General features: G+C 41.9%; 1 protein-coding gene across 1 annotated transcript in view; it reads left to right on the top strand.

Moving 5' to 3' along the window:
* npdc1b (neural proliferation, differentiation and control, 1b) overlaps positions 1-12,412 on the top strand; it is a 62,009-nt gene that overhangs the window by 19,849 nt on the left and 29,748 nt on the right. The window contains exon 2 of the mRNA XM_079517393.1: positions 11,776-11,937. Within this exon, the coding sequence (XP_079373519.1) occupies positions 11,776-11,937 (162 nt within the window). The remainder of the gene's footprint in view (positions 1-11,775; positions 11,938-12,412) is intronic.

Here is a 12,412-nt window from a genome sequence, read left to right as displayed (position 1 = left end):
TTGATTATGAGTTTCTGGCTGCCTTGTTCACTGTTGCCAGCTACTGTATCTGTCATTAACCCGTTTAGGCCTGAGGACGATTCTACAAGATGTCTTCTAAATCATGACAGTTTTCTGAAAAACCCTATGTTTCTATGTCAGTGGACCCCAAAAATTATCTCAAAATATGTTGTTCCAGGGACCCCCCAGAAGTAAAGATTTGAGTTAAAAACGTTCGCTCTGAAAGAATATATATTCAAAGCCTATACTTGACAAAGGTTGTAGGACTCACATGCAGGGCAGGAATTTCACGGCGGCCATGGCCGTCGTTGCCCCTCTCTTTGGCCTTGTGCCCCTCGAAAAAGTATATGCCCAGACGGCCACAGTGGCCGCGGTGCCCATGTGCCCCGACCGGCGCCCACAGCAGTTCATTTTACCGTTTGTCCTCTGCGCAATTTTCCAGTCATTACGGTAACCTTCCCCAAACGTCTCGCGCAGACTTGTATTGTCTGTAGGCTATTGTAGTTGTGTTGCCATTTGCCAAGTGGTTTGATTCTTTCGCGTTACTTTGCCTCCTCCCTCCTCCTCCTCCGCTCCATGCACGCATACACGCACTGACAGCTCTCACTCACACTGACACTCAGCGCTTCAGGATTATTATCACACAGAGCCCGTGTGTTAAGACCAACGTGACTCGTCTTCATGGACATATAAACTCACAAAACAACACCACGCAACAGCATAGACTGCAGGACTCCTCCACCATTTACCACGCTATCGTCTGCTACGTTAGTTGACAGAGTAAATTGTTTAAACAGCCAACGCTGGCCACTACACGGCTAATATCGCTAGCCAAACGCTAGTAGCCAAGCACCAGAGCGCGCTCACTGTACACCACGCGTCGCTCGCTTAATAATCATTCATTTCTGTATCAATGCGGACATAACGTGGTAAATGTTCATAAGCACACAATTGTACAAAATGCTTTTTACACTTGACTTATCTCCAGAGTCCTCAGTCCTGCAGCCCCACAATGCCATATGCCAGTCTAGCCTTAAAATCTACATTTATATGTTATTCAATATATTACTTTAGCACAAAATATAGGCTTTTCTAAACCAAGCCCTCATTCAAAAGTTATGTAAGTAATTAAGTAAATGTTATTTATAAAGCACCTTTTGAAACAAAGTTAGAAGGTGCTGAACAATTTGCACAGTATAAACAATAGAAGAAAACAAAAACAAGGAACATATCACACAGTTGTGACTATAGCAGAAGAAAAACAAACAAGGCAGAACAGAAACATAGGGCTATAAAAATGAATGTAGCCTATTTAAGAATAACTGTTCTGAACCAATGTTCGCCTTTAAATTAAAAAAAATGTAATCATCCTTAACCTTTAAGCTAAAATAATGATGACCGGGGACTTAAAATCATTGTTTTAATTGATGGCCTTCATGCCCTGGCACTTGGCCTTGTGCCCTCAAAAAGTTGACCACACTAAAGGCCAAGTGGCCTTGCCCCTAAAAGGATGAAATTCCAGGCCTGCTCACATGCCAAAATGCACACTTGCATAGATGCTTGCATAGATGCGTGCGTGCGTGCGTGCGTGCACGGACATGACAGATTGACACGCAAGTGAGGGCGAGAGGGGGAAACCTTAATTGGCTTTCCCATCATGTAACTATGGTTTCCATACGTTGTTTGGTCGTATTGCAGTTGTTCATGTCGCAAAAAACGAGGGCGAGGCTTGATTTCACAGGGCGTGCCAGATTGATCTCAGGCGTCACCTTTATCAACGCAACGACCGAAATTACGCAATGATCGGCTGTATGCGATCACTTCGTAAATGCCGCGCCGACGTGAGCGTGCCGTACCCCCAAAATCCCACGCTGAGGGAACTCAGAGTTTCAGAAACATAAGGGCCCATTTGGTTCCAAACTATAATTTAGCTGGGGATGCCCTGGAACTGCCTCAAGGATCCCTGGGGGTCCCCGGACCCCACTTTTGAGAACCACTGCTATAGACAACATTTTGTGAATAATGTTTTATTGACATATGTGATTTTCTCCATGTTTTCTTTTGCTGCTGAGCAAAGAAGCAGACCCGTTTTCAGCTGGTTAATGTACTTTATTATTATTTGTTGTGCTCTTTTTTTAAATGTATTTTTTGTGGCTTTCGCCTTTATTTTATATTTTTTATGGAGGGACAGACAGTAGGCTGACAGTAAAGGCCGTCGGGATCGGCAGTCGAACCCGCGGCACACTGCCAGACTGGATTGCCAGCCAAGGTGCCTGGACCGCTGAGCCACGGCCCAGGCCTTGTTGTGCTCTTTTGACCCACTGTCATTTCACTGTTAATACCTGTGTTGTGGCCGCGGGAAAGGGTATTATTCGGCTAATGATATTATAGTTGGCATTCATATTGCCCAGACAGACACTAATAAGCCTGTATATGTCTGTAATTATGAATTGTGTATTAGTTGTGACATGTGGAACACTGGAGGAGAGACACAACACGCAGTAGGCCTTGAGATGAGGAAAGCGAGACGGGAGAGGAGAACACAAAGTATTTTTCTCTTTCACGTGTTTTTTTTTTGATTAAACAGGACAAAGTTGTTGCTAGGGAACTGTGGAATTAGAGGGGAGAGAGAAGCTCACCGTGGGAACGTATAGCTTACCGTATATTCAAATCCTGCTTTATATTAATCTGTGTGTTGACAAGTGACATGTTTTAGAAGAAATGTTTTTGGGTGTTTTCACCTAAGTTCCAAATGCTACACTTATTTATTTATTTATTTTCTTTTATTTTCTTTTTTTTTTGGCTTACTTCAGTAAGGGTACAACAATATCAAACGAATCAGTTATTAAAAATCAAAAATCAATTAATAATCTATCCCTATTTTGTCCTTTATAGGCAATTATTTTTAAAGTCAAACTCTGTGAAATGCGATGTTATTGCATAACACTGTCGTCACTTAAGTGGTTAGTCGAAGTGTTGATGTATGATTCATAAATTAGTTGGAAAAATGTAATCAATAGAAAGAAAATAATTGATAGCTGCAGGCCTAAACCTCATGCCAATGCCATTAAAGTGCAAAAAAAAACGTTGACTAAATATGCATTTTAAATTTTAAATCATAAATAAATGTGTAACGGCGAGCCGTTTATTATTGTTATTTTTGGTGTTATTTTCTGATTATGGTTCGTTAAATATATATATATATGTACTTATTCTTATTTCCATATAATATATATATAGAACTGTAAGGAGCGAACTAACGTAAATATATATTATATATTTACGTTAGTTCGCTCCTTACAGTTGTGGAGCTAAAGCTTGTATATCAAGGCTTAAGTTATTTGACAAGGTATCGCACACAGTTTAGCTGCTTCACTCCCGATTCCGAACCACAGGATGGATGCCCTCGATTCCATTGTGTTTTTTAGCGGAACAGTTGATGGCATTGTACAAGTACTTTGCCTCCTCCACGTTAGTGGTAGTAAAACTTTGCATAGATTTGCCACTGTGTAAGTCCTAAATGGACTTGGCAGCCGTCAGGAATGCAATGCGGTATTCAATTGTGATCGCATTTTCAGCGGTCTTTTGGGGACACTACAATAATGGTACAGCCAGGAACTAAGTTTGATTAATCTAACGCCAGGATTTCAACATCTATAGTATAATAATAGGTTACATTTCAAATATGCACATTCTTTTTTGTATGTAGCATTCATTAAAGGTATATTCAGTGATTTCACTTCATTCAAATATCACTTATTTTTTTTTATTTTTTTGGATAATCCTCCCTACTATAGAGTGTGCTGACCATATAAGGAGTTCCTCACTGTCCCCAGTGAGCCCCTGGGGTCAAAAAACCCTAGTTTCAGTTTTGGTGGCGGGTGGCAAAGCCTTCATCCAATCAGGATGAGAAGGGCCTTTCTCCAATCATGATCGAGTGTGGGCGGGCCTTGGTGCACATGCTCTTGGCCTGTTGCACTTCCCCCCACTGTAGAGCGTGCATGTGCACATTTTGTTACCGGGGCGGACTGGGTGGTTTTCCAAATCACCCAAATCACTGAATGCTCCTTTAAACCAGCCTAATTGGAGAATTCATAAGAAAAAATGCCTTGTTTGTCTGAAATAGTTTTGTTAATGCATGGCCATCGTGGGAAGACGTGTGCTGCTGCTGTGCAAATGTGACCCAGGCATGAGCAGAAATGGGCAATTAGCCCACATCGATGGCATCCCAGTAATCCCTCTGTCATGTTCAATAAGGGGTGAAATCAAACAGCCAGCATGGAGGCCAGATATAGAGCATGCGTCACAGAATGTGACTTTTGTTGGTATTTTTATTTTAATGCATGATTGTTCATGAATCTTTATTGCTGTCATTTTGAGCTATAGTCCAGTGGTTTTAAACCATTTTTATTTCAACGTCCATTATGTATTGGGCATTTGAGCCACGGAACACCGTTTTGATGAGATTTAGCCCCATCTGACCCAAAACGTAGAATATTTCGCTGGTTAAGATTTTGTCCACAATTGATGTGTTTGATGTTGGTACCATTAGGAGAGATAACAGGCAAACGTTGATCAAAAATAACAATCCTTGTACATTCTCTGATTGTACTAGAAGACGTCTTGTAAATGAACCCATTCTGGGTGGGAACCCCTTTTTGGTGTTTTAACTAAGCATTATGTTATACTTTACTATTGGAAAAATAGCAGATCTACAAGCTCATAGCGCGCCACCGAGTGGCGCGCTACGAGCTTGTAGGTCTGCTATTTTTGAAAAATCGTAAAAATGCGGCACAAATCATTGAATATATATTCTTTCAGAACGAACGTTTTTTTTTTTTTCTCGACGTCGGGCCTAAATGGGTTAAGTAATGCAGATGTTTAACAATAAGTTAAACGGACTAGTCTTCTAGTGGAACAAAGGCATTGTATTCATGTATTCCCACCATTACAATCCTCCACGTCCGTCTCCTTCTCTCCCGTTTGTCCATGACTTTATATACGTGTGTTTTATACTGCAGTCTGGGAGACCGAGAGAGACCCCAGCATCCACGCGGTGACTCACCCCCTGAGGATGATGTCACAAATATTTCCGTTGCCACGGCAGTCGTCATGGCAACCGGTACCTAGGTTTAGAGAGCTGGGCTGTGCAACACAGAGGAAGTCTGTAGAACAGGCAGAAGGATTTAATATGGATAATAGCTTTAGTTTTTTTAGACCGAGGGGTTTTCAGCCGAGTGTGAACGAGACTTAGAGTCGACCTGGGGGACCACTGTGTGTGCATCCCATGTGTATACATCCCACTGTTTCTCAACCAATGGTCCACTAATAATTTAATGTCCTAATAATAATGACTCAACCAGACAATCCGGTGCACTACTCGGCCCCCTCTTGAGATTCTAACTCCCCCTTTTCTGTTGAATTTCTTGACCTCCTACTTGTCAGTAAATACATGGATGGTCGTCATAGGTCACTAGTGGAAAGATATATATATTTTTTAAATCAACAAATCCTACTAAATGTATGTCGGGACCACACACAATACTTCCACGGACCACCAGTGGCCCACGGACCACCTGTTGAAAACCCCTGCTTGAGACTAATACATTTCTTTAATCATTGTCTTGGCAGCAGGGTGCGCAACAATACGCATTTCATATTATCCATAGACATTTTAAGCCATTCGCAATGCAATGGCCTTGTCGGGAAGCGTTCGGCTTCTTGTCTTCTCTGGGGCGAAACCAAACCAAATCATTCCATCCCTGCAAAAGATTATTCTAGTTGTGTGCAACTGTGCATCATGGATTATTTGGGGGAAATAACGTAATTACGTAATTGACAAGTGTTACATTACAGCTCGTGAAGTTTCACTGGTTTGCATTATACTGTACTTGAGGAACCAAAAGACAAAGACTGTGACAAATCCCCAAAGTCACCGTTTCAGTTTGCCACTACATAACAATAGTTCATTATAATAAATGGACTGCATCTCTTTAGAATCTTTTTTCCCCATTTATACTATTACTGGCGGACACGCACGCACGCACGCACACATGCACGCACGCACGCACGCACGCACGCACGCACGCACGCACGCACGCACGCACACACAGTGAGACGTCATAAAATTAAAACAAATAATTTTAAAGCACAGTAGCTAGGTACAATACATACTCTTTCAAACTAATCTATTTATTTACTTTTTTTTTTATATTACCTAACAATCAGTGATTCAAGTAGCCACACACCACCAAATTAGCAGTGTACATGTTTTGTCATTCATTACCATTCAGCAGGGACAAAGCATACAAATCACTATTCTCTCTCTGTGATGTAAATGTGGCTATTTCAGTTACAGTCCCTTGCCAGAGGTCCATACAGTTGGAGGCCATCGATATTGTCCTTTTCTTTTTGCTGAGGTTTGCGTGATCTGCGCAAAAGGACAGTTAACCCATTTTGGGCGGGAACCCCTTTTGGTGTTTTAAACATTATGTTATAATTTAGCTATTGAAAAATAGCAGATCTACAAGCTCATAGTGCGGCACCGAGTGGCGCGCTACGAGCTTGTAGGTCTGCTATTTTTGAAAAATCGTGAAAATATTTATTTCAGAAAACTGGAGGATTTAGAAGGATTTTTTAAAATGGTGAGGTCAGGCCTAAATGGGTCAAATGATGAGGGACAATATCGGTGGCACCCAACTGTATGCCAACAAACCATCCCCGAAGAAGACCTTTCCGGGTCGAGACATTGGTATCAATAAATGATCCTGCGTCGTCACCAGTGTTGATTTCGTCGACTTAAAACTAAGACGAAAAATGTTCGTCGACTACCTTTTTTCACTGATGGAAACTAAATAAAAACTAAGCTATGATGACTAAAACTAAGACTAAATATATTGACAATTTCGTCAACAAATAAAAACTAGACTAAAATGTCAGGAAGGGACTAGTGGACAAGAGATCCAGCATACGTCATTTTACACTTGGTTGCGCTGCGACGCGTTGTGAGCTTGTAGATCGGCTATTTTCAGCATTTTCAGCAAAAGTAAATGCATTTTCAGCAAATGTAAAAACAGTCATTACGACGGCATCAAGGCCCCGCCAAAACACATTTTAGTCTACTAAATCACCTGTAGATTTAGTCGACTCATGACTCATCTCATGACATTTAGTTGACTAAAACTAAACCAACACTAACACATTCCAGGTGACTAAAATGTGACCAAAACTAAGTGAAAACTAATCAAGAGACTATGACTACAAGTAAGACGCGTAAACGCGGGAAGCGAACGAAGATGTTGTGGCAGTCTGACACACACACACACACACACACACACACAGACCTCTGTATCGTTCCAATTTCAGTTGCCCTCTGGTGGCGGGCGGGTGGTGTTACAGCGTGACACACAGACTGACACACAGACAGACAGACAGTTTTGGTCAGCTTCTATAGTTAGTGCTCACTTAGTTCGCAAAAACTAAAATGGAAATTTGCCGCCAAAAACAACACATGTCGTCACCGTCGTGGCTATGAGTGTGCTGCTTTTTCATCACGTGTAGACGTAGTCACCAAGGTCGTCAGCGCCTCATCAAAACTGGTGTGCGCCCTTCTCCCGTTTGTTTGCCAAAAAAACCAAACAAAAATCACACTCGTGTGAACTGTGAAGTGAGGGGCGCTCTTATCATCATGCATCATCACATTCCGTGCTCAGCCAATTATCAAATCATCACGTTCCATGGTACAAAACACACAAAGCTGTGCGTAGGAGGGGCTAGCAAAACAAATCAACAACAACGACAACAAAAAATCTGTATCAATTAGAAAATGACCAAAGCACACACAGCAGGCATGTGTTTGACTTTATTGCAAGGATACATTAAATCACATGAATCTATTGCAAGCATTTGTTTTGCACGAAATGCACTCCTTGGGCTAAAAACTGCCGTTTTTTTAGTACCGTTGCCTTATACAACATGTGTGTAGAGACCATATTCACACGGCGGCCATCTTGCCATTAAGTTAAAGAAATTCCGCCCCCTGCTTTTTCAATGCAAAATGCCGATATGGCCACTGTGTTGATATGGCCTAGTCTAATTGGTTAGAGTCAGGCCGTGTGTGACTACTTATATCAGCCATTACCTACCTCAGTATGTTCAAAAACAACCACAGATTTGCCCAGGCGGTGGCGTAACCGTCTGGGCACCCGACTGGTAATCCAGTCGCAGTGTGCCGCGGGTTCGACTCCCGAGCCCGACACGGCCTTTACTGCATGTCTTCCCCCATCTCTCTCCCGTTTCCTGTCAGCCTACTGTCTGTCCCTTCAAAAAAAACAATAAAAGGCGTAAGCCGCAAAAAAATATCTTAAAAAACAAAACAAAAAAAACAACCACAGATTTGACCGTGACTGATAAGATTCTGGTGATAAGGGTTCGTTCCAACCCTGACTATGTCAAGTCAAACAGAGTCGGGGTGCTGCTATTGTGCACGTTGGAACTGGAAAGGCTCTGCGACACTAAGCCTTACGGTAACAGTGGGCGACAGCCAGACGAATATTCCGGAAGTGCATTATTTGTCAGTGGGACCCGGCAACAGTGGCGTGCACAGATAGACACTAGGGGGTGCTAGAGCACCCCCTGACCTTTTGGCAATGTGCCCTTTTGAAAAAAAAAGAGAAAAACATTTTTTTTTTCTTTTTTTTTGATTTTTCAAAAATAGCAGACCTACAAGTTAATAGCGCGCCACTCGGTGGCGCGCTATGAACTTGTAGATCTGCTATTTTTCAATAGCTAAAGCATAACATAATGCTAACACCAAAAGGGGTTCCCGCCCAAAATGGATTAAGGCAACCGGCCGGTTCCACGCGCTGCACAAGGTGCCCTTTTTTAACTTGAGCACCTGCCCCTCTAAATGTCTGTGCACGCCACTGCCCGGCAACTAGTAAGTAAGTAAGTAAGTACTACTGGCAATAGAGGCGATAGCAGGCGAACAGGCGATGGTCGAAAAGTGGGCGGAGGAACGTCGGCCGAAAAGATAAAAATAATTCATCTTTTGGGCGACGTCGCCCGGCGATAGTGGGCGATTGGGCGATCGCCAATGACATTCAAGCGACGCTCGCCGTTGGTCTCCACGGTCTCCCGCTGTTAAAACGTACTGTTACTGTATGTTGGAAATCAAGGAAATAACATGGCAATAACATCATCAACATGACATCATCATCATCATGACATCATCAACATGGCTGCCGTGAAAAAAAGGTCCATGCTTGACCTTTGACCTGTTTTCAGCACCCATCATCAGCTGCTACACACTCTCCATGGAAAGTTATCTTCCACTGGCCGGCTGCACACTGCCAGTGTTGATATCGTCGACTAAAACTAAGACGGAAAATAACCTAACCTAATAAACCTTTTTTTCACTGACGAAAACTAAATGGAAACTAAATGAAAACTAAGCTATGATGACTAAAACTAAGACTAAATATACCGTCAAACTAGACTAAAATATTAGGAAGGGACTAGTGGACAAGAGATCCAGTATACGTCATTTTACAATTAGTTGCATGTTGAAAATAGCTCACAACGCGTCGTGCTGCGAGCTTGTAGATGTAGATGATCAGCTATTTTCAGCAAGTGTAAAAACAGTCATGACGGCATCGAGGCCCGCCAAAATACATTTTAGTTCACTAAATGAACTGCAGATTCTGCAGATTTAGTCGACTAAAATCTTATGACATTTAGTCGACTAAAACTAGACTAACACTACAACATTCCAGGTGACTAATATATGACTAAACTACACTATATCTCTCACATCAAATGTGTAGTATCACAAAATCAGCTGGAAAAATCTCTCTCTGTGTATGTGTATAGGTGAAGTAAACATTGAAGATGCTTTGCTACAAGCAGAATCTATCTATATCTATATATATATATATATATATATATATATATATATATATATATATATATATATATATATATGTATGTATGCGCCTTAAGAGACGGCGTCTCACTGATAAGAAACAGCATGCGCGCGCATAAGGGCTGCAGAAGAACACCACCGCTCATAAGATGCAATGGAAAAGTTCTAACTGCACTCACGTGTAAAAAATGCCCCATCAAACTTTCAGATGCTGTTTTTCTCCCAGTGTGGAGGAAGAAGGATTAGGATTTTTATTGTGATCTCTCGCCCTTGAAATAATAACACAACAGAAACCAAGGACTATATATTATATAGTCCTTGGTTTCTGTTGAACAATAATAACAATTCAAAACAGTTGTCCTCAAAACCACACCTCCAGTCGCTGTCATAAGAACGGGAGGTGCGCTCATGATCACGGCAGCAGTGCCTGTTTGTCCACGGCTGCACGCGCACCTGCAGTCCATCAAGTATAATGTATGCTTCGTCCCGCGATGGTGTCGCGCACGCAGACCTCTACGCTCACAACAGTCGCATCTGTGATGCGACGTGAGCTTGTATATCAGCTGTTCTCTGTGCTCAACACTGTTGCGCTTTGAAGTATAAATGTATCCTAGGGTGCATCTCACTAGCCAACTCACAAGAGGAGGTTGAATGGACTGCATCCAGCGCTCCCCAAAACAACAGGTTTGGAGATCTGTTGGGAATTGATTACATGAAACAGTCACCCGTGTGCCCAGTCCCAATGTTTGTAAACAAATAATTGGTCTATATATATATATATATATATATATATATATATATATATATCCTCTGCTATAAAAATCGTCAAACACTTCTGTGCAGTCATTGGGAGCAATAAGTTATGCTTCAAAATAAAGAATGTTGGTTTTATGTCTACATGGCTGGGAAATGTAATAGATTTTGACACAAAGCTGTGAAATGAATGCTGATGTTCGTCGAATATAACGCGTCTTGGTTTGTGATTAGCAGCACATATTTCATATTTCTCTCTCAGGGCTATTTTTCCTCTTCATACTCTTTATGTTGCCATGGTCACTCAGCAGCCTACAATAGATGATACCAGCAAGATTGATGAGCTCATCTAGCTGTCAACCTCTTTTTAACCCATTTAGAACTGCGGACGATTCTACAAATGTCTCCTAAATCCTGACAGTTTTCTGAAAAACCTCACGTTTCTATGTCAGTCGTTCTCAAACATTTTCATGTCAAGGACCCCCAAACATATATGTAATTGGCCGCCGACCCCCATCTGAAAATATGTTGTTCCAGGGACCTCCCAGAAGCAAATATTTGAGTTAGAAACGTTCGCTCTGAAAGAATATACTAATGCACATTTTCACGATTTTTCAAAAATAGCAGAGCTCGTAGCGCTCTGCTACGAGCTCTGCAAGCTCGTAGCGCGGCACTCGGTGGCGCGCTATGAGCTTGTAGATCTGCTAATTTGTTCAATAGCTAAAGCATAACACCATGCTTAAAACACCAAAAGGGGTTCCCGCCCAGAATGGGGGAATCTTACACAGACTTACTTGAGATGGATGATCTATATTCATTGTGTTTTCATTGTCCGTTGTAGTCTGGAGTTTCTGGAGTAAACAAATGTAAAATTGACACACACGTCGACGTCGTCCATAATTGACAGGCGATATTATAATGCTGTGGGATGTGTGTACGCGTCGCCTTGCATGTTTTTTTTTTGTTTGTTTGTTTTACAAATGTCCCTCATTTCATGCCTCCTCCTGCTCCTGTGTATCTTTTTAAATCTGCGCTATCCTTTTTCAAGCTGATCTCTTATTAATGTCCGCGTTCATGTCTTTGTCTGCCTCTCTTAACAGGATCACACAATCTATGCCCACGGCATTTGGACTGTGCCCGGGCAGGGCGCCACCTCTGTCTGCCCCCCGACTCGCACTGTGGTTCCTGTCTCAGTCCCCTGGTGGAAAACTCACACGGCAAATGTATGGTCAAGAGGAGAATACATGCTGCCCCACATGTTGGTGAGTCGTCCCCCCCCCCCCCCCCATCCCACCCCCAGAAAATGTCTTCTGTATGCGAGATGTTGGCAGTGCGCTTTCACATTAGCACAAAACTATAGGCCTGTCGCCATGATTACACAGTCGTCTAATCGCAATTATTTGAAATAATCAAATCAAATCACAGTTTTTTTTTCTCATAATCGTCAATCGTTTCCATGTTATAAATGTTTCAGACATCAGAAATAGCACCGTGTCATTTTGTGACGCGGTGCAACCTTGTAGATCAGCTATTTATTTTCGCAATCTTTTTCAACCTTTTTCCTTTTTTTTTAGTAGTCGGTCATTTCTTTGTATAGTTCATTTATTTGTCATATCTGCCCTGTGCATTGTTTGCTTACCAGGCAAACAGAAATGTATTCTTTATCCATAATGTTCCAATGTCCCAACGCCAAAAAACACAATTAAATTGTTAATCGCTATTATTTGTGAGACAAGC

Source organism: Electrona antarctica (genome assembly GCF_951216825.1).
Source record: "Electrona antarctica genome assembly, chromosome: 12".
NCBI lineage: Eukaryota > Metazoa > Chordata > Actinopteri > Myctophiformes > Myctophidae > Electrona > Electrona antarctica.
This window is presented reverse-complemented; position numbering and strand designations above follow the sequence as displayed.